This window comes from Pezoporus occidentalis, unplaced genomic scaffold, assembly GCF_034315485.1.
Source record: "Pezoporus occidentalis ecotype Australia unplaced genomic scaffold, CSIRO_AGI_Poc_V1 ctg102, whole genome shotgun sequence".
In the NCBI taxonomy this organism is placed as follows: domain Eukaryota; kingdom Metazoa; phylum Chordata; class Aves; order Psittaciformes; family Psittacidae; genus Pezoporus; species Pezoporus occidentalis.
Window position 1 is genome coordinate 2,313,586 of NW_026912801.1, and position 22,890 is coordinate 2,336,475.

Genomic DNA, 22,890 nt, shown 5'->3' on the forward strand with positions numbered 1-22,890 from the left:
AGCTGTCTCACAGAGCAGAGCCTCCCCTGAAGGCAGCCACACCTCACATCACCTCCCAGGACCTTTAACATCTTTAAAATCTACACCAAGTCCTGCCAACAGAGAAAACGACCCAGTGTACGGCAGCTCTGCGTAAAAAGGCAAATGACAATACTCGCCCGCAGAGTACATTGCAAACTAAGGCCCTCTTCCATCCTCCACCCAGTAAGCTTACATCCTGAGACCCTGCAGGCTGCTGCCAAGGCACTGCCAGAGACCAGGAGCAGAAAGTTTAACCTGACGTAAGGATGTTACAGGCTGGGCCTCTGTAAGGACTCTGCAGCCTTTCCTTTCCAGCACAAACACACATTGAATACCTGCTGCTGGAGAATCTGCACGCTTGCAGCCAACATCGGCTTGAAGACAGGAGATGACTCTGCTGCTTACCCTATAACATCAGCAGACCAGTGTGCATTCACCAGCATCTTCACGTACTTCTGCTTTGCCAACCACCCCATGGCTCTGAAGACCACAGTCCTCACTGTGCAGCACCAGGGCTCTTCTAACACAACATTGTTACTGACTCCCAAACAACCCTGGGACTGCAGCAAAGACAACCGTGTTCCAGCAGCTGGAGCATCTGTCCCCATGGGACATCTTAAATAAATGCAGCTATTTGAAAACTGAGTTCTTACCACTGAAAAGCAAGCTGTAATTTAACAGGAAAAACTGAGAAGCAGCTTCCTTTGCCTGCTCTATCTGCCAGGACACAGCTCTTGCTTCCCCATGGCAGGGTCAGAGCAGACGCAGCCAGAGAGCAGGGCAAGGAGCCAGGGCAGGATGTGCTCCTTCTGCCTGATGCACATGTGCTGCCTCAGCACTGCTGCTCCCGCCAAGGCCCTGACCCAAGTCCTCCGTGGTCCCTGAGTGTGCATTTTCTTTGCTGCCCAGCTGCTGCTGTGACCCAATTCCAGAACAGCCATCCCCAGACCTCCAGGAAGGAGCAGTCAGGGTGAGTGATTGCACAGAGATCCATCTCTCGTTTCCCTAGCACCCTGCTCAGGAAAGATCCAGTCCTCCCTTCCACCCGAGTTGGTGACAGGGCATCTCAGGACACTTGTCCTTGCTATTTGAAACAGCATAACCCTGTGCTATCAGTGAAGAGGCAGCCTCACCCTTCTCCCCCCTGCTATGACTTGGATGGCCCCCCAGCACACCCAACACTGGTGCTGTTTGGTTAAGAAGCTCAGTGCCTCACAGCTGGAACCACACTTTGCTATTGAAATTGTGTCTCTGAAGAAACAAGCCTCTGGTGACTTTCAAAACAGTGGCAGAAAAAACCTTCCTCAAGATCATTTCTACTTAAACCACAATTGGAAGGCATGCTAAGGCAGGAAGATCTATTGGCCAGAGCAAGAGGCAGCAGCATTAACAGAGCAGCATTTCCACACCGAGGAACTGTAAACATGTGCTGATTCAAATTAACAGGGAAACCACCTTTTCTGACACAAGAACCCGAGGTGACAGATTAGCTATTAAACACAACTTACAGGTCATGAAATAGAGAAGTTATAAGAAGCTCTGTCAATAGCCAAGCTGCATTTGTTCTCCCTGAGGCCTCCTTTCAGGCAGCTTAATTATAATGGAAGAACTGCCACAGTTCTGAAGGTCTTAATTCTTTTCACTTAGCGCTGCAGACGCACCTCATCCGGCACAAGGGACGCTGGCAGAGCAGCAGTGCCAGAGCAGGAACCGCTCTGCAGCACCACGCGTGGGCCGGGCAGCTGCGGCGCAGTGCCGACTGCACACTGCCAGGACACGCCGTAACCGGCGACGAGCAAGTTCCTTCTGCTGCTGTAAATTAACACAGACCAGTGATGGGAGCAGCAGCTCCTCAGTGACACCGTGAAAGACGGGGACTCAGCTACTGACACGCTGCCACATGGTCAAGAGGTTTCTTGGGCCTGGGAGGTGTTTGGCCAACAGCAAGCACCTCAGGTGCATGCAGCATCTCTTCTCCAGCTCGGTGAGGATCAGGTGCTCGTGGGGGCAATCAGAGGGACAACTGTGGAGCTTGACATTAAAGCAGTGTTTAGGAACAATGTGGTGGTTACATCTGTGTTACCAACGACTCACTTCAGGGGGGTAGTAATAGGATTCCAGAGATAAATTCTTCACTGTGGACTTAATAAAATCCTCCCCATAACAGGATCTACTGGGAGCTCCAAGCAGCTCACACACTGGGCCAGCAGGTAGGGCTATTCCCAGATGTACCCACCAAATAGTCTAAATTCTGCAGTGAGAGTGAAGGTTGACATGACTGGAACACTCCAGCTGTGCTAGCACAAACCCCTGCTTGGTAGCAGGGTGATGGGAGACTACAGCTTCATACCAGTAGGCTTTGCACCCACACACAAAGAAAATCAATGCTTTATATATCTGACAAATACAAGTCTTAACAGTGGGGGTTGCTCACACCTTCAATTATGCAATTTATCACTTTAATAAAAAGCATATTCTTCTGACACTGAGCTGAGGCACAGAAGGGAGGTCTGAAAAAGGTTTCTAATTGCTCTCTTTTTCTTGGGAACAACAGACAGCTTCAGTTTTTCAGCTGAATAAGGGTGATGTTAAGCAGATGTACATCACAGAATGACAACTAATAGGGACCTGGTGACTGGGAGAGATGTGTTTCTTAGGTATTTCACCCTCGCAAGAGAATGGCAATTTCCTAATTATATTATATTTAAACAATTCTTTAACTGATTGCACAGCCTCCTTAAACAAGAACACTTTATAACAGCTCTAAAATGGGCAAGGGGAGAACGCTGTGCCTGGTACCTTACTGTAAGGCAGTCTCACACAGACATTAAGACTGATCAGAGACCAAGCTTTTACAACCAAGGCAGGGGAATAACAGGCATGGACTAAGCATTTGTGAAACTCAAAAGCCCACTGCAGCATGCTCTTTCATGCTTGTTCCTCTCCACTTCCCTTCTCCCTCCGGGCACAGAGTAGCAGCAGTGCCTGATCCTACAGGATGTGGTGGGGCCATCTCCAGAAGATCAGCGATGTGCATTGGTACCATCTGTGGTCAGGCAGCAGCATGCTCTCTTCAAGAAGCAGCACCTCCTCACAGGCATGTGCTTGCTCTTGCATGTAAGCAAACGTTACCTGGTTCACTGAGTGTATTCTGGGGGTGGTGAGGAGAAGGCAGCTTCAGCAGATTGGTTCTGAACACACAAAGGAATACCTAAATCTGAAAGCATCACAGGATGAGTTCTGCCTTCACCAAATCCCACCGTATCTTACATGAGTGTAACTGTTCTGTGTAGAAGTAACAGAGGTTACCTTACAGTTAATGCAACACTATAAGCACTTAACTTCTTTGCATGCGTAAGCTCTGTTTGTATTATAGGTATGGGCTAGTCCACTGCTGTGCACACAGGCAGGACAGCAGCATAACAGTGCAGTGCATGAGACCAGAAACACTACAAAGTAGACCTCAACATTGAGTATAAGCATCAGCCAGCACTCACATATCTTGGTTCCAAGTAGACAGAATTTAGTAGCTTTCTGGACATGTCTAAAAGGCTCCTGTGTGAAATCACTTTAGGGCGGATGGCTGACTTGACAGTTTTAGGGGTGATGTAAGAAAAGAAGCCCTCATTTAAAACCACAAGCTTCTCCGAGATGGGACGCTGAGGTGTGACTCATGCCCTAGTCAAAGTCAGTCCCGGAAGAGGCAGCCACCATGTTCCAAACTTGGATCTCACAGGACCTGGAGCAGCTCTTTGTGCAGGCAGAGCAATCTCTGAACTCCTGCAGTGGGTGCTGCCCTGTGCCAACCCCAGCGCTGCTCCTGCTCCTAACAAAGCTGGGTACCACTTTCACTGGAAACTCCATAGGGGAGGCCCTGGCTGAGGCAGGCCTGCTGAAACCCAAAGAGCTGCTCCCTGACTTGCAGCCCTGACACATTTTCTGCCTCATTTGTTCTGCTGTGATCAGGTACAGGCCTCAGCAGAGTCTGGGCCCTGCAGACACCGTGAGAGGTAAGTAAAACCAGAAGACTGTGTTTCCTTCAGCTAAAACCCGTGTGCTGTGGAGGTCAAGTGGGGACATTTAAAGGAGATCCTCAGGAAGTATTACATTTCCCTTTTGAGTCACAAGTCCAAACAAAACAAAACATATGGCCTTTTTAGTGCGTTCCCAAATTTCCTGCACTGGCCAGACTTCCCTTTGTTCTGCTTAATCCTATCACATTTGAACTGGACAAACCTGTATGAATCCAGTCAGGCTGACTTTGTCCAAAATAGCTGCTAAAGACAGGAGAAAGGCAAAGGATCCATGGGGCCTTATGCAAATACAGCTATACTCAATGCTCAAGCACTATGGTTGCTCACATCGCCGAATTCACCCTCTCAGACAGAGGTAACTCAGGCTAAGATGTAACGCAGCCATAGTGCCCCACAAGACCCAGAGTCCTCAAATGACCTCTTGTGGCAAGGGTTCTCCCAGCAGTTCAGCCTTTCTCCAAGAAAGCAAACCTTCCCCCGGGCCTGGGGAGCTTGCCCCGGACCCCTCATGAAGCAAGGCTACCATCTGGAACCAGAGGTTGAAACCAGTGAGGCAAGGGGTAGAAGCATGCTTTCTAACAAGGGTTTCAACATATACCTGCGTCACAGGTCAGGCTGCTGAGTCGCAGGGGTTAATCAGAGGCCCCTCAAAGACGCGCTGTTTTAAGTGTAAGTCTACATGGGAGCAGCATGAACTGGCAAGTGCATGTCTGTAACACTGTACACCCAACAGAGCCAAACATCTGGAGCAGACAAAGACTGAACTTTGGTGAATTGAACAATGCTGCAAAAAGCATCCAGGAAGACATTCTGCAGACTGAGACAGATCTCCCACAAGTTCTCATTAAGCTGAAACCACAACACCTGCAGAACCTTAGGCTTTAAGGGCAGCGGCGGCAAAAGTAAGGCTTCTGTCCTGTTAGGAAGTCTGGAAAACCCATCTGCCCCAGGCTCACCTAACTCCACACTAGCTGCTGCACACCCTTCCTCAGCAGTCTCTGCAGAGGGATTCAGCGGTCCTGCACTGCCCGATCTGCTCAGCCAGCTCCTCCTTGCAAGTGGCCAGAATTGAGGCTTCAGTTCTATAGATCAGATCCCACTCAAGCCTAGCACAAAATCAGTGATGACTGCAGAAGACAAGACCAGGATGCGCAAACGCCTCCTCAGAAAGCTGGGAGCCCTGCTCCAGCTCAGCCTCCTGGCTGACCCCTGGGGTCCTGTGGGACCCTCCACCACGTCAGCCACCCGCTGGGAAGCCACCTGAATGCAGTGGGAAAGGATCATTGCTTGACCTTCCTGAGATGATACTGGGGGCTCTGAAACAAGAACAGGACACTCCTGCAGTCATCGTCTCTGTGATACACGTGCACAGGACTTACGCAACAGGCTATAGCCTCTTGATGCTCTCATGCTATCAGTAACAGAGAAACTACGCTCTTAACAAAAGCTCTCATGTTGTTTCCAGTCTCTGCTCTTGAAAAGCTCCAGTGAAAGCTATTTGTTGTCTCATACAGTAGCAGGGGTCACAGCCTAAACTTGCCATTCCTGCTCCTCCATTAGCAGCGGCTGCATTAATAACCAATGCAGATTATCAATTAGCAAAGCCCTCAGCCTGTTCCTTACTTCTGGAACCCCACTCAGCTGTGACAAAGCTATAAGGAATAAGGCATATTCTCCTCTTAGTCTTTCCTGTTTGTGTTGCTACAGGCAGCTTAATCCACTTCTGGCAGATAGCTACATAACGGATTACTTTGAAGCAGCAGCTTCACTGCAGGAGAGAAGAAGGGACAGAAAATAGAGAAGCAGAGAACAAACACCTTCCCTGCTCAATCTCTGCAAAACCCTGTCACTTACTGCAGCAAGTACTATTTCCCTACTTTTGCTTCCACAGCCTGTTTCTGACATCTTAGTCAATGTTTTCATGCATGACAAATTAGTTTAGCCTGAAGACTCATTTCAGTTCTCATTTGTGAGATATTTATATCCTGTCCTCATTTTCCAGACTGTTTGCAAACATAACAAAACAACTGCGGTATGAGATTCCCAGACTGTTCCTGTCCGGACAAGCCAGCAGCCCCGGCACTGGGCAGCCCTTCCCAGGGCCACAGGCAGAGAGGCTGCAGCTGATGAATTCACCTGAGGAACAGCACTCCACCTGGGACTGCTGATACTGAAGCACAGAGAGGCAGCAAGTGACCAGGGCAGGACCACAGCAGGATTTTCAGTGAGAAAGAGACAGAGTTGGTCCTATGAGGAATTGTATTTCACACCACCTGAAAGGCACTTGGATGCAATGGGAAAGCATCACTGCTACAAATCATAACCCATGCAAAGCTAAATTCTGCACCCAACAGGAACAGCACCCAGCCCACTGCTGTGCACCTGAATAACTAAAGATACATGAGCAGAAGGGTCAACAGGAGGGGTTTCTTGGCAGCAGTTAAGATGCTCCTCAGGAAGAAGGGGCAGACACACAAGAGCTTGTTTCACTACACACTACAGAAGGTCTGGGTTGGCTTTCTATTTTCCCAAAGACTTGCTACAGGAATCATAACCTACTATAAATGAGGTGATGCAAGCACATGTTCACTAACACACGAGTCTCCACCTTTCTGCACGCATTTCTCCAATTCTCTTAAAAGCTACCAACAATTTTAAGAAAAATCACACACGTGCACAACGTTTCACTCACGTTAAGCTCAGGATGTGCCTGGGAAGTGGAATGGGGCAGTAAGGGGCCAGCCCAGAAGGGCAGAACGACAGGCTGCAGGGCTCTGGCCCGTGTCAAGCTGTGTCTCATGAAGCCGGAGCCGAGGGCACGGCCGGGGATGTACACTAACCTAGTCCGGGCGTTCGGCACAGGCGTGGCACCAAGACAGGAAGGCCTCTTTCCCAGGACCTCACTGCACAGCCTGACCGGCTCCTGCCGCGCCACACACGTCTCCTGGGGCCTGGCACACACCAGGGTGCCATCTGTGCCTGCGCTAAGGGACACGAGACCCCTGCGTGCCCCAGAACGCCGTGCACGGCCCCCGCTCGCAATGGGACTGAGGAAGCTGCTCCTAGCTCACATCCTGCTGTGAGGTCAGGCACTGGCACTCGCTGAGGAAAGCTGTGATGCTTCTGCTCCAGCTTCACCTCAGTGACAGGGGAAGTCTACACAGCTGTGGAAGGACTCTGGATGCCTGACAAGGGAGCCAGGAGGGGAACCCAACCCACAGCTAATCAGCTGCACATGTTCTTATGAGCTCACTCCACGCCGCCATGCCCTATGATGGCTTCTCCAGAGAAGAAGGGCTGCACAGATGCACGCTTCCAGCCAAACCCGCAGCACAACTGCAAGCCAGGGACCCTCGCAATCGAAGTGCCAACAGTTGTACCTCCACCCCTCGCAGGAGCCCCGTGGCTGCCCGCAGAGTCCAAGCACAGAAACCGCTCCGGCCAGGCAGGGATGCGGCAGGCAGCCAGGGAGGCTCCTGTGCCGACCATCACGAAGTTCAGCCAGGGGCACACACACCTTGCTCCAGCAGGAGCAGAGCTGAAACCACCTCAGCTCAGCGCACACCGAGCACCCCGCACATCCCATCTGAGGGAGAACGAAGGCAGAACCGCTCCTTCAGGGCAGCTGTGCCCCTCCGGACTCAGACTGCGGCCCAGCTTTTGCCTTACCTAACTCAGCAGAATACAGATTTCTAAAATGACTGGCAGGAACATGAACAACCAAACCAAAGCAACCCTCTCGCCCAGTACCACAAGGCACACAAGGAGTTCAGGCAAAAGGCTAAGTACTTACAGCTTTGCTGTTTACCGAAGATGTGGCTTGTACAGACAAAGCACGGCAGGAAGGACACCTGGAAAGCATTTCCCCTTCCCTTCAGGAAGGGGCAGAAAACCTTGGCTTTACAGAATTTACACATTTCAGTGGAAAGGAATGATCTAACTTTCCTTCTGCATCTCCTTCTGGAAATAGGAAAGTGAAATTCGATCTTTGACTTGCACGGCCTGACAGTAAGTAGCTGTAGTTTACAAAATGTAGCAGCTTTATGCTGCGTGGCAGCGCTGGCTCAGACACGCTTTAAGGGGGACTGGGAGAAACTACTAGAACTGCAAACTGCAATAACCACCTGCAGCTGAGCTGCACCCAAGTGTGCTCAGGCAGCTCCAGAGCCTGCATCCCAGCCGCAGCCAGGTGCTCGCTCTGCCCATCACACAGCCGTGTTCCACAGCACAGCTCCCCCTGACGCGCACAGCAGCTGGTTATCCCCAAAGTCCCTGCCCCGGGACCATCCCCTGCTGCCAGCAAAGGTCTCTTGGCATCACTCCACGGCAATGCTCTCTCTGCAGGACACAGGGCAGCACCTTACTGGCCTCTGGAGTCTCCTGGGCTCAAGCCCACAGCTTTTCTTTATAATGGGAATTTCTGTATTCTGGTATTTCCCCTGCCACACAAGGACTTCCAGACATATGCCTTCCTTTCCCTTTCTGCTTGTCAGTCCTCAGAGATTCAAAACACTCCCTCAATTAATACTTTTCCAAATGAAATGCATTGGAAGGAACACAGGTCATCAACAAGGGCCACTCCAAACTACCCTGAGAGATCACCACCGTTAGCTCTGCCTGGGCGCTCTGACCTTACGGAACCTGTAATACAAGAATTCTCTTGTACTGCTCTCACAGCAGCTAGAGATGGGGAGGAATGGGGACACAGGAGACTAGTATTACAGGCAAGCTTTCACATTTACTTCTGACTCCAGTCTCTCACACTGGCATAGCTCATCAACTGCATTACCCTTGTCTAAATCATGGGTTGTGATGTGGCATCAACACACACTATGTGGGTTACCTGATGGCTTTCAGAAGATAAGGTTACCTGGTGTTAAAGTAATTACTTCAAAAATACAGCACTGACGTGACATGCTGCATCGAGCATTCTGCTGGCTCTGAACACGAAAGGAAAAAATAAGCCTGCACCTTGAGGCCCCCAGCCCAGTCATGTGCACAAATTAAGTGGGTCTTAATTGGAGCTAGTGCTAATGGAGCTGTGCAAAGACAAGCTCCCCAAGGCACACACGCACAGAGCCACGGTGCTGCTGGCCTCCAGTCCTCGTGCTCGCTTTGTGTCACAAGAGCTTCACGGCATCCACCCAGGAAGGGATGGCCAAACTGTGCTGTCTACCTATTGCTGTACAGAAGCAGTTCAGCCACGGCCACCCTGCCACCAGAGGCAAGGATGGGGATATCCACATCAGCATCACTTCATCCAGGCCAGGAGACATCGCTGCAAGAGCAGCAGCATAGACTTCATCATGATTCTCAACCCGAGTACATTCCCAAGGGCCGGCAGCAGGCCAAGACAGCCCACGCTGAAATCTGTTCAGCTTAATCTTCACAGAGAAATGACAGACTACCAAACTGTGCTGCTATTTCCTCTGTAACTGCAGCCAAACTCACTTCCATCAGAAGAGAGGTAATGGTCCTTCTAGACGGTCCTGCCTACCTTCTTCTCTTTTATTGCACCTCAATTCTGTTGCCACGCTTTTCAGGATGGTATCCTACTGACCACAGTGACCACCTGCAGATCTCCACAAGAAACGAACACACAGAGAAAGACAGACAAAGCCCTTTTTGATTTCTCCTGAATCAATGGTACTTTTAAGTCTAATTCTTTCAGGAACAATCTCAGAATTACCTCCTCTGAATTTCTTGACCGCCCACTGTAGCTGGTCAAAAAATCCAACCCTTCAACCAGCAGTGATGGAAAGCATTGGAGTGACACTGGAGATGGCTACTTCACTGTGCCCATTACAGCGTCCCGCTAAGAACGAGTCTCTTCCTTGTCTGCATAGACCAAGGCCACACAGATGTCAATACTCCAAGGTCTCTTTTGGAGACCCTAGACGATGCCAAATCCCAGCTGCTTCTGCTCCATTTTCTCTCTGGGCACAAGTACCACAGACCAGGCTGTGGAGATCCCCAGGGTGTGCTGTGCAGAGCGGGTGACCTGTCTGCACACAGGACTGTGCTCAGTGTGACACGGCGCTTGTCACGGGAGCTGCACAGACTCCCTGCACCGGGGAGAAAAGCAGCTTAAGTCTTCAGTCCATGGAGCACCCTGTGTGAATCCCACTCAGCTGACAGCTTCCCTTTGCCAGGTCTGTGGGGCACAGACCCTCCGCACCTTCCCCCTCGGTTATGGTAACACAATCCAGCAGAAGCCCCTGGTGCAAACATTTGCCTGAGCAGGCTCCAAACCGGGCACTGCCTCCGAGGGCAGTGTCCACACAAAGGAGCACGTTCTACCTCTGCACCAGCCTCTCTACAGTCAGAGGTAAAACAATTACTTCATTACAGTCGCACACCAAATCCCTCCTGCGGAATTCACATCAGCACTACTGCAACTTTATAACATTTGCATTATAAAAATGTCTGCAAAGGAGGCCAACAAAAACAGCTTTTTGTGCAGAGGAAGCTCTGTGGTCAGGATGATGTCATCAGAGAGCGCCAAATTAATTTCCTGTGGTTACATCCTACAGGAAATCCAAGGAGCTCAGCTTTCCTGCTATACCGAGCAGTCATTTGTTGTCAATAACCGTTAATTATGTGCCCAGATGTGTCATAAGCTAAGAACTATCACAATTAGCCTTCATTCCCTGGATTCCTCCCGGTCCATCTGGGAGGATCAATGCTGATCCGCACCCAAAGCCAGTGGAATGCAGCAGCCCTCGTGTCCCGGGACAGCCCGGGGGTCTCTGGGCATGCAGTGATGTTCCTGCCACCTCCTTCAGCCTCCCCCCACAACAGGGATCTGTGGCTTCGAGAATCACCACGGAGGAGCAGCAGCCATGCAGCCTGATTGAACAGGGACCCCAACCAAGAGCACTATAAAAACAGTGGTGAGTAACAGCTTTTCTGCTCTGCAGGAGGACAAACAGGGAAATCAGGAGTGATTCAGGAGGTTTTCCAGCTGCTGAAATAACCATGGAAATGCCCAGCAGGTCCCTTCCCTGTCACAGGCTTCCATGACCTACTGAAAGATGTATTTCTCCAAGGCTTACTTCATGTTTAACTTAAAACACCTCAGTAAAGCACTTAGCTAATTCAAATGGATCTTTCCAATGACTTCTCAGAAGGAAAGTAATCCCCCTCAGTTTCCAGCTCTCCCCAGAACTCCTTGTGTTCACATGAATTCACACCTGCCCTGCTGCCTCTATCCCCTCCCTTCACCAGCCATGCAACCCACAAGCCATCTTCCCATTCACAGCAGAGGGGATCCACTGGAGCGGGGCAGGGATAGCTTCTGTATCTGTAACTTGCACTAAAATTACGATTCTGTCCTTACAATGAACTTTCAGTAGGACCCTCCTGGCCCAGACTCTTCAGTCCATCAGCATGCTTCCCTGGCCTGGCAGGGAGCCCAGCACACCAAGAGCTGCATGGTAAGGGGTCAAGGCAAATCGGATTCATTCTGAGCACCCCCTATACCTCACACAGCATTGCATTTTCAGGATTCTTTTCACTGCTTTTTAAACAAAATGTATTTTATGTGACCATTTGAGACAGGGACACAGCTCATGGCTAGTCTGGAAAAGGTGCAACACAGGGCACACCTAATATAATCCAGACTGACAGCACCTGTATCACAGGGAAGACAAGAGCTGATGACAGCCAGGGCCCAACTGCAGAGATGCTGCATTGACACCTACTCAGCAGCAGCCTCTGCCCTCAGACCCCAAAGACTATGTGGGCAAAATGGACAGGAAGGGAGAAGGAGAAGAACAACCTGCTCAGAGCCCCACAGAAACTAGAGATACGGGGAGGCTGAAGGACAAACCAAGCATCCTGCCACCTGCATCACATAACGTATCCAGTAGTGCAAACCATTTCCTTAACAAGAAGGAAGTGAACAGCTAGAACAGAAACCATGCAGCTTCCAAATTCCCAGAATAAAAAGCGTCAAACAGACAAGGCCTCTTGACACGTCTGTATCTCTCCAGAAAAGCACGCAGTACTGACTCCCAACTGGTCTAGTTAATAAGCTTCCTACCTCTCTGTCCTTGAGTTTCATGGCGAGCACCAGCTGATGTCTGTGGTTAGTGAGGGCCTCCCGGTAATTTCCTTTGGAGAAGAATGCGGAGCCCAGATTTCCGTGAGCTCGGCATTCTCCCGTCTGGTCACCTGGGTCACATGCAAACAAAGCAAAGGTTAGCTAACAGGGCGTGGAACACACTGTGCAAGTGATGCTCCAATGGGAGAACCAGCATCAGAACAAACTCATCCTTATGTTTAACACACAGCCTGAACTCTCCTCTTTGCTGGCCTTCAGAAACTTCTACAATAGCCACTAACCTTACTTTCAGAGTTGTTTTAACAGCTTCTTTCTTTGACCTGACACTCAGCAATTTCCCGTCCTTCCATGTTTATTCCTTGCTTGACATTAGCAATTCTTTCATGCAAGTCAGCCAGTGGCCCAGGCTTCAAACAAGCAAAGAGCACGTCAGCTTTCTCCAGAAAGCAGTTCTGCAGCACAGGTCAGCTCAGCCCTTGATCTGTTGCTGCTATCAAGACACTGAAAGTAGCCCCTGTACTTTCAGTGAACTCTCCTGGTTGGAGCTCTCAAGAACTGTCTTGACCTCTGTCTCACATACTACCTTCTCTCTACAGCACCCACAAAGCTTGAAAGCTCTATGCTGTGCAGGACATACTGTACATGAGAGGAACTCTTCCAGTTTGTTTCTCTCTTTAGCCCTCCCATTCATCCACCATCTCACTCCTGATTTGTTCCTTCCCTGGAAACTGCCTCAGAAGCTCAGACCAAGAACCTTTTTCCACTGAACTCTTGAAAACAGGCTGCTTCATTTAAGACTCATTTAAGGTTTTGAGCCCAAGTCTACAGAGGGGACAAGGCCAGTTCCCACATACCTGACACCAGAGAATTCCAGGACCCTGTAAAACCTCAGCATGTTCATTGATCATCTGCCCTTCACACACGTGGTAAACAGGAATGAACAAGCCTGTAGCCTGCACATTCCCACTTCAGATTTGATTTAGCAGCTTGAGAAATCCCACAGACACCTGAGTATTATAGAGATGCTGACCATTAACACAGATCTGCTCCACCTGTAGCCACCTAGCGCTCAGGTGAGTGAAAGGAGAACTCTTACCTAAGGTCTTGGCTACGTCCAAGTCCTGCTGCATGTATCCAGTGCTTTTCTCCGTGTTCCCAAGGGACCAGTATGCGCTGCTCAGTGCAGAGAACACCGATCCCCGCAGCTTTAGGCTGCAGGTGCCGATCTTGAGGGCAGCCTCCAGCACCACCACCGAAGCCCCATGGTGGCCCGCTGTCAGAAGCTCCTGGCCAATCACAGACACCACGACAAAGGGGCTCTTGTCCAGCTTCATCTTCTGCAGCTGCTGATAGGTAGGCTCCAGGGACTCTGACACAGAGAAATGAAGGCAGAATTAGTTACTCAACAAACCGTGTTACTTTTATCTAGATATCACCTTCACAACTCCTCTGTGCTTTCTGGGAACCAAGTGGCATGCGAGTCATGGACCAGACTACCCAAATCAAACCAAGATTACAGAAACTCAGGGCTCAAATGCATCATCTAACACCTAATACAGTAAGATACATCGAGTAGCAAGTTTTCGCTGGAAGACAGCACAAACATGCCGAGCAGTCTCATACTGAGCTCTGAAGACTGGCCTAATGGCAGAAGGAATTCAGAGAACACTAAAGAGTTTTGTAGGAAACTGGAAACGGGCCACCAGCAGTAAACGCACTGCAGTGTCTGCTCCTGCAGCACAGACTTACAGCTGCACGTCAGCAAAACCTGTGCCTGTCCAGCCAGCACAAGCACAGCACCACCATGCACCAAGCGAGGTGACAGGAACCGCAGAGCCGAGCTGCTCCTTAGGCAGGAGGCAGTGCTCCTGACAACAGCAGCAGACCTGCCAGACTACCTACAACAGCCAGATTTGGGGATGCTTACACAGAAATACCATATTACCTGCGCTCTAAGCAGCAGCCACAGTACCTTAGGGTACCAAATGAAATTAGCTTCACAAGGTAAGTGCTATATAGGACAGAAGCTTCCAGATTAATTCACTTTAGAGGATGGAGAAAAACACTGTAAAAAAAAAAAGAAACACCACTGGGGATGTTTTTTTCATTTCAGCATTTCTTGGCTCCTGTGCCCTGGGGCTCCCAGCAGCATCTGCTGAGAGTGAGAACTGCCACATTCCCTCCTGGGAAATACCACTAGGACATTGCAATACAAAGCCTGCAAGAGAAACAGAGCAGCAGAGAAAAACAGCTCCTCCTCCCTCTAGAGAGGAAAAGCCTGAAAACAGGGACATTATGAAAGAGAGGTGCTGCACAGCCATTATGGTTTCAAGGTCCCTGTGATTTCAACACTTCCTGAGTATCAGTGAATTAGCCAAGAAGTCTTTTTTGCCTTCTGGAACACTCTTGTTTTGAGAGACATCAGTGCCATGGGAAAACTGCTGATGTGCTCTTCTGGGCAAAAACCTGGAGCATTTAAGACTCTCTATTCCCAATGGTCAAGCACCAGAACAACATGGGAAGCTGTTCCAAGCAATAATAACGCCAGGGCCACAGCAGTACACAGCTCTCCTATCTACAGTGATACTGGACAAAAGACAAATGAGCAAGGACTTCACTGGAACTGCTGCACAAGAGCAGCCTCACGAGCTGGGTATCACCATCTTGCTGTCTGAATTGGAAGAATATTCATTGCTCCTCCTCCAACTTCAGGCTCCTTTCTCAGCAGAGAAGCCAAACCCTGAAACATTTCCCTTCAGGCTTCCAGGTTCTCCCCCGCCTCAAGTGCTGGCCGAGTCAGAGATGGACTGATGCTACCACCTCTAAGTACCTCAGCAGATGATTGTCATCCCTGAGAAGATCCCCTGGTGCTTACCTCTCATGGGAGATTTCATGGCGGCCTCGACCATGCCAACCAGAAGCTGCAGACTCTTGGGATCCTGAGCCAGTCCTGACGCAAATGCTGCCAGTGCATCCGCATGACGCCCGAGATACTGAAGGGCTACACCCTGTCGGAAGTATGCCTGGAAAGCCAAAGGGAAGAAGAAATGCCAATTACTTCACTGGCAGAAGTCACGAATACCAGCTGTGCCCATGCCCACGTGCTGGGGGACACTGGGGCTACACAGGCACGTTCTGGCTCCTTTGGTCATGCTGGCTGTAATTAAAAGAGAATACTTGAACAGCACCGCCTGGTCTGTGAGTAGCACCCAAACACACACACACACACCCGGGTGTGATGACATTCCACCCTCTGCAGGGCCTCAGAACTGCTCTGGAGACCATGGGTGGTAATTACTATGAAGGCAAAGCTTTCCTCTTGGACTTGGACTTATTCTTAACCACTTATAACCAAATGCTCATTCTCAAGACCTCCACTTCAGCTCTCCTGGCTCACATAGCATGCAAATAACCTGTTTCCTTTCTCATCAGTTCATACCAGTAAGTCCAATATAAACACCTAGTACTAGCAGGGATCAAAATGTACTGAAAGCTCAAGTTGCAATGAAACACGATGAATGATGCAAAGATCCAGACAGAAGCTGAATCTCCTTTCCCCACACATAATGCAGACGCTATGTAGTTGAGGTCCTGACTCTTCAAGTACCTTTGATGCCCATTGTTCAGGTTTCATCTTCATGGCTTATACTCTCCTGATACAAACTTTGCTGCACTTCAGGTTCACTCAAAGCTATTTCAAGAGCACAAACAAAGCTGTCAGAAGATAAAACAGTATTTGCATTTCATTAGAAGTGCTTTATAAACATAAAGGTGCTCCTCCAGAGTGGCTCCTAATACTGCTTTCATGGATGAGACCTGATCACTATCTCCCTCCATCTGTAACAGAAACCTGCTCAAGATACATTAACTATACAACTGTAGAAGTCATTTTACATAAACAGAATAAATCTCCAATTAATACCCAAACTGGTATTTCATCAGAGCTTTCAAACACTTTTGGAATCCAATCCAGGGATGCAGAGATTAAGGAAAATCAGAAATGACATGAGAAATTTATCAACATGAATATATAATCTCTTTCCATTAGTAAACCTTGATTGTAGAACCACCCATAATTAATTAGATGAAAGCAAAATTCTTTTCATTAACCTTTACTATAAATGTGTTTTTATTGAACCAAACAAGCTACTGTACTGGAAACCCAATTCAATGTTAATTAGATTACTAGCATGAAGCTTTAAATCAAAGAAAATACAAAGAACAACGTGCAGTGGCCACCAAGCGCGAGGCCTCCCAGCAGCAAGTGAGCTGTCACCTAAATTATGGTGTACACTTTTACGCCCTTTTTTCCCCAGAATTATCATCTAATTACTTTCTTTAATACCTGATGACAGAGGCAGTTTGACACAGCACTTTTCTGATGGGAACCTTTCCTGCCAACAAGGCTGGCCCAGGACAAGCATGTCTGCCTGGTTCAGGTACCAAGGATGAGAGCACACACAGCAGGCAGCAAGGGAATGCTGTACTGCAGGCGGGTGCCCCACATCTCCCGCTCTGCAGGAAGGGAGAACCTGCCACCTCCTCCCTCCAAGCGCACGCTGACGGGACAGACAGCACCCGTCGGTACCAAAGTCAGCAGAGCCCAGCACCCAACAGTAGCTTGCACACAGGGCCCCAAGGAAAGGGAGGGGGATGCTGCAGGCCATGCAGACAAGCCTCCCACAGCCTCCACGAGACAGGAATACTAAGGCTTCTGTTTCCAAGGTTCAGGGGGACCACACAGCACAATCCTCTCACTTCCTATCTCATACACACAGCACTGTAGGACAAAAAGTGTCATACTCATCACCTATAGGCATGGCAACAGCTCATGTTCGTGTCCCCCATGAAGGAAAATGGTCCCTGTGAGGAAAACAGAGAAAAGGCAAGGCTTTTCTTGCCAACAAAACAAAGGAGAAGCCTCTGCCCTACTTCCAGTTCTTGTACAGAGCTTCAAGTGAACATCATGTCCCAAGCGGAGAAAATGCACCACAGGTGCAACACCAGAGTCTGCATCCCCCAAGCTCTGCATCCCGAGGGCACCACAGGCTCCAGGTGGCAGAAGAAAACAGGGCAGGGATGAGGCTCACAAGCTGCACGCAGCTCTGTACCGGGCACCTCCAACATCTGCTCTGGAAAGCATTTTTGTGCCCTCCCCACATCTATTCCTGGAAGTCCCCCCTGGAAACCGCTTAATTTGAATACAAACAGAGCATTCAGAGCCTGAAAGAAAAACCTATTAATTGTAACTGAAAGGAAGATTTTAGCCAACTTTTTCCTGCAAAACCCCTTCCGTCGTTTCTTCTCCAGTTTCCAGTGTATACAGAACACTCTCCACACATTGTGTTCCCCAGAGACCTTTAGCAAAGTAAGTAATGAGCACTCACACCACCTATTTCCTCCCCAAGAGGCGTACACAAGTTAGTTTAGCAATGGAATGAAGACACTGTATCAAGGGAAAGATCTGCAAAGAGGAAACTGAGAATCACCCTTTAGAAGAGGAGAGGAAAAGGAAAGGCAGGGAGCCAGCAGCTGCAGCTGAAGCAATGAGACATGGAGCAGCTCTTCAGTCCTGACACACGCAGGGTCTTCTCACACCACAGTGAACTTCACAGTTATAATCACACCATGTGAAGGCAGGGGAGAACTCACCCCACAGCAAAAGTTATGCTCATTCTCCATTCACCCCAGGTAAGAAAGAACTAGTGATTTCTTTTAAGAAGATTAAAGCCACAAGAGAATGATGTTTTGCTAAGGACAAGACAGATGAACAGCAGGTGTTTTCTAACCTGTGGCTCTCTGCATCCTCCATGTAACACACAGAGCTGGAGCTGGAACCACCTCCTTCAGTTTTTCAATCTCCAAATCACACTTCCCAGGAGCCTTTGGGAGGGGGATAGCACTAAAGGGTAAGAGGCAGCTCTACCAAACCCCTAATCTTATCAAGTCACCAATACTACATTAGAGAAGCTGTTTGAGAGTAATCCTGTGTGCCCACGGACCTTGAGTTCTGGGAAATCAGACCACATGCCCTCTCCATGGATATGTTTTACTCCATGAACACCTAGGCTCACTGCAGCCAGGTTACAGATTTCATACAGCCAAGTGGAGATGGCCTGGGGTGGAGGACAGGGAATAATTAGTGCTTGCTACCCGTAACACCACAGAAAGCAGAGCTGATATTCTGGAAGCAAAAATAAGTTACTCTAATTAACTGGCAAAAAATATTTGGCACGAAACATCAAAGCCATGCAGAAAACTGGCCCTGTAACAAGCCTGCTCACACGCGAGCCCGGGCACAGAGAGCCAGGGATGCGGAGCTGCATCAGGACCCATCCAAAGCCACCAGATCTTCCCACCTTGTTCAGGTTTCACCGGCTCCCCCCCTTTTTCAGCCCCCATGCTTTTCAGCACGTGACAGGTTCTCATGGCAGGATCGCAGCTTTTGGTGCTTTTCTCTACCTTCAATTTAATTTTACAAGAGTTGCATGGACAGAACAAAAAGAACATGGAGCAAGACCCTCCTCATGGGCCGCTGCAGTTTGGCAGGGGCAGCCGGTGGCGGGGCTGCAGCAGGCAGCACCTGCCCAGCCAAGCAGAACGTCACTCTCCAATTCTGAGCATGAGTCCCATTTGTTTTGCTCAATGTATTGACAGTGCAGCTTCTGCACAGGCTGGTATTTTTCATCTGTGTTTATTACAGCCCATTTAATGCACAAGGAGAATTTCTATCTGTCCTAGTAGGAGCTAGCACTGGACTGACTGCTGCAGCGTCCAGGCAATGCAAACACAAATGTGCTTGTTAGGTTTTTAATGCTCATCATCTGAGATCGCATCTGGATAACTGGAAAGACCCTGAATATTAAATTTTCACATGCAATCTGAAGCAGGATTAGACTGTAAATGCCATCACTGAAATGGCCAATATCAAGAGGGGCTCTGACATTTTTATTAACCCTTCTAGTATCAATATGCAAAAGCTGGTTTAGGCACAGCAATAATAATTGGTTTATAATTGATACAAAACAAGAGCACATATGAATATGAATGGGACCTCTATATTTTCCAGGATTCTGCTAAACAAAAACAAGCCCAGCAAAGGAAGCCCAGGACAACTCAATGCTTTTCTTATCAGGCAAGTATAAAAATATTCTTTAATTTTCTGGCCCAGGAATCCAGGCAAACACTCATGCTGTACTGGCATCTGCAGCAGGCTCTGGTATAACTCTTGGAGCTCATACCGTTTTCCCCAGTAGAATCCATAGCAATGAATCGTTCAGACCTCATATGCAAGGCTTGCAAGAGTTAGAGGGAAGCAGCAGCCACAGGAGTTCAATCCTGTCTTACCACAGTCTCTTGTAAGTCTGAAGCATGAGCTCATGTTTCTGGAATATGATTTAGTTCCAGGCTATAAGCATTTTTCTAACAGTAGCCCATACTGTACACTTCACTTCACTGGGCAGGATGGTGTGCTGTTTAGAAATGCTTTCAGAACAGCTCAAACTGCAGGATTACCTGTCCTGTCGCCCAGCTGCCTCAGGACACAGAGCCTGCAGGCTGCCCTGACACAGACTACCCTGGGATCTCCATCGGCCAAGGGTGCCAGGGGCTCCCGCGCCTCCTCCCTGCTCTGCACAACCCTCTGGCACTGCACACAGCAACCCCACCACCATGGCGGGGCTCATCCCTTAACGCTGTCAGCAGTCTTCATGCTCAGATGCTCATTTACATCATGAATTGCTGCCCAACTTGCAACTGGATAATGGAGGCAGAGGAACAGAACTGGAACTGCATCAGAAGAACCTGGAACAGAAAATTACTGTCAAACAAACACGGAAAACCTGAAAAAAAAAAAAAAAAGCCACAGCCTTAGACAAAGGCTCCCATTGTACACAGGGGAGGAAATCCAAAACACCTTTGTATTCATGTCAGCTTCGGACCCTGGACAGCCGCTATCTGGACAGGAAAGGCAAGCACAGGGAAAATGCTTTTTCCACAATGCTCCCTTGGTTTGCCAGATCAGGAGATGATGCCAAAAACAGCACGAGTGACCTACGAAGCACCTCACCAGCCTGTTCTGAGCCTGGAAAATGTCCCGCACAGACGGACCCGTGGGACGGGGCAAGCGGCACTGCCACCGAAAAGAAGGGAAATGAGGGAACAGCCACTACGGCTGCTTGGGGCCAAGGACCAGGTTGAATCTTTCCTCTCCCCTTGTAACTGCTTTACAGCCAAATTGTCGAGAAAAACACAGGACAAATCTCTGCTGTGGGATTTCAAGAATGTGAGGAGAGGGAAGAATGCGCTTTAATTCAGAACACATGCAGCACATGCATAAATACTGCCTGCTGTCCAGAGGAACTGAGCTCCCACTTCCCAAAGCTAAGGCTGCACCCTAGGAAACAATCTTCCTTTGCAGCCCGTACACTGGGCAGGCACCTGAACTGCTGCCATTACCCTGCCCCAGAGAACAAGCAGAGCCCCGATGGGTCTCTGTCTCTGCAGCAGAGCTTTTCCACCTTTCACCCACTCCAGGGTGTCTCCTACAGAAGCCACACTACTTGGAAATGGAAATTTCCTCTACTCCCCATTGAGCCTATACAGGAAAACAGGAAGAGAGCATCAAGCACTGTTTTATCCAAAGAGCATTTAATTACTCTTATTAACTGTGTGGCCAGTAGAGACTGTGCACAGATCACTTGCTCACCTGAATGAAACGGAATCATCAACAGTAAAGAGTCAAATCTGTGCTCAGTCTAAGTTAAGAGCCCAGCTTTCTGCGTAGCTGCTTGCTGTTGCCCTGTTCTTACCTGCTTCAGGCTCGCTCTAGAAACAGCAGCTCCAATCCAGATCCCCCCCTCCAAGAGCATCCCCACCTTCCACAGCAGGTGGTGGTGACAGCCTTCCCATCTTTATCACATACAACTCTTAAGTCTTATTGAATAGCAAGAACAGCCATGAGTGAAGTGCTCTGGACAAGTAACCACCAACCAATTGATGCCCAAATTCATTACAGGGAAAGCACCAGCATCCTCTTGTGTTTAAAGCTGTTGGGCACAGATGCATATGCAGCATATTCTAGAATCCCTAAACAGAGACAAAGTTTTGCCCAATTTCAGGCTGAACAACTGCACAAGAAAAGTCACTTTTCATCCTGCTCAGAAGTAACACCAATACTGGTAAGATAGAATTGGAGATTTTGTAGATACAGAATTACACAAAACTTACAATAGATGGGTTAGATAACACCTGTAGGCTGCTTCTCAGTGAGGTCTGGGCCAGCAGCAGGCTGGTTTTAATGCCGTATTACCTTGAGTGCTTTGCTTAGTGTCAGCACTGTACCATGACTTAAATCGTATTAACATTTGGTATTTAACTGCCAGTGTACATGTGCACACAATTCTCCCAATTCTAACACCACCAAAAGCATTGAGAACCTTTGCAGAGCTCAAGAATATACAGACACGTGCTCCTATTTGTTCTTATACCCTTAAAAGCAAAAACAAATTAAAAACCAGTACAAAGGGAAAAGAGGGAATAATAAAAATCATGTCCTAAACTGGAAGACATCCACCACCAGAGCCCTTTCTGCTATTCAGCTTGAGTGTTCCAGCACAGTTTCATTGTCTCACTTCGAATTACTCATCTGAGCAGCAGCTCAAATGACTGCTCCCCTTCAGCCCTTCTCCATCTCGCATCTTGCAGGCTCTGCAAGCTTCATGGATCCCACTGAAAACTGACCGCAAAATCCAGAAATGAGACATTAAAGCATCTGGTCAGCCCACAGTGGTGAGGCAAATCCAGCAGCAGAGATAATTCAAAGATCCATGTTACGGTGGTGGGGCTGACATGCTGAAGGGAGGGATGGGATCCAGAGGGACCAAGGCATTTTATCCAAATGACTCAAACCCTTCATAACTACCGAGCGTCAGATAAACGTTGATCAGCATCAAATGTAAACAGCAATTTGCATGGCCAAAGAGCTAGTGTGCCACAATATCCTAAACAGGCAGGGGAGGATTTTAACACAGGCGGCTTTCCCTGTACAACACACACTGCACTGAAACAACACCTGCGCACACAACCAAATACCTGCAGAGGTGCTAGTGCACTTGGAGGCATCTTCAGAGCCCCCAGGATTATGCTGGGCTTTGTGGTAAACAACCCTGAAGCCATTTCCCTTCCATGCAACTCCATGGGTCCATTCTCAAAACTGCCTCGATCTCAAGCTACGTCCCTATCTCAGAGTAGAAACAAGTGAACAAGAAAAAAATCTGAACAGTACAATTTCCAAGAGCTGTCAAAATAGAGGACAAAAAGCAGTAAATAGCAGAAAAGGCGCTGGATGATGGCAAGTTGTGACGTGCCTGTGCCCACGCAGCTGGCAGAGCACCCTGAGGGATGCTGGAGCTGCTCTGCACCCCCTAGAGAAGCACCTGGTGCCCTGGAGGAGCTGTGACAGAGAAGCCAGCACACATCTCCTGCAGACACAGGCTCCTGGCTCAGCGTCCCTGTTCTGTCCCAGCCCAAGTGCTCAGCCAGCGCTGCCTGCCAAGAAGGACAAAGCTGATGATGGAGGAAAGGAGAAAAATCAAATTTGCACAAGTACGAAATACATAAATCTCTTTGGCCAAGGTGGACGTGGGAAAAATTCTTCAGGAGGGGAGTCACACGCAGCAAGTTCTGCCAGATCATTACTCTTGTAATGCAAAGGGGAGAAACAGCAACACCATGTTTCCCTACAATGACTCAACCTCCTTTATCACAGAT

The 22,890-nt window shown here is 48.9% G+C and overlaps 2 protein-coding genes across 6 annotated transcripts in view; one reads left to right on the forward strand and one right to left on the reverse strand.

Annotated features, from left to right (window-relative positions):
* CCDC117 (coiled-coil domain containing 117) overlaps positions 1-22,890 on the forward strand; it is a 297,697-nt gene that overhangs the window by 160,965 nt on the left and 113,842 nt on the right. The window lies entirely within an intron of this gene.
* Positions 1-22,890, reverse strand: part of TTC28 (tetratricopeptide repeat domain 28) — a 123,202-nt gene that overhangs the window by 38,132 nt on the left and 62,180 nt on the right. For 4 of the 5 annotated variants that reach the window (XR_009964296.1, XM_062616046.1, XM_062616033.1 and 1 more), the window contains 3 exons: positions 14,996-15,143; positions 13,217-13,489; positions 12,100-12,230 (listed from right to left, as the gene is read on the reverse strand). Coding sequence is in view for 4 of the 5 variants with exons in the window: in XM_062616046.1 (XP_062472030.1) it covers positions 12,100-12,230; positions 13,217-13,489; positions 14,996-15,143 (552 nt within the window). In the remaining variant the exon portion in view is untranslated. Of the gene's footprint in view, positions 1-12,099; positions 12,231-13,216; positions 13,490-14,092; positions 14,177-14,995; positions 15,144-22,890 lie in introns of those variants that run through there. The other variant, XM_062616066.1, reaches the window with a different exon arrangement.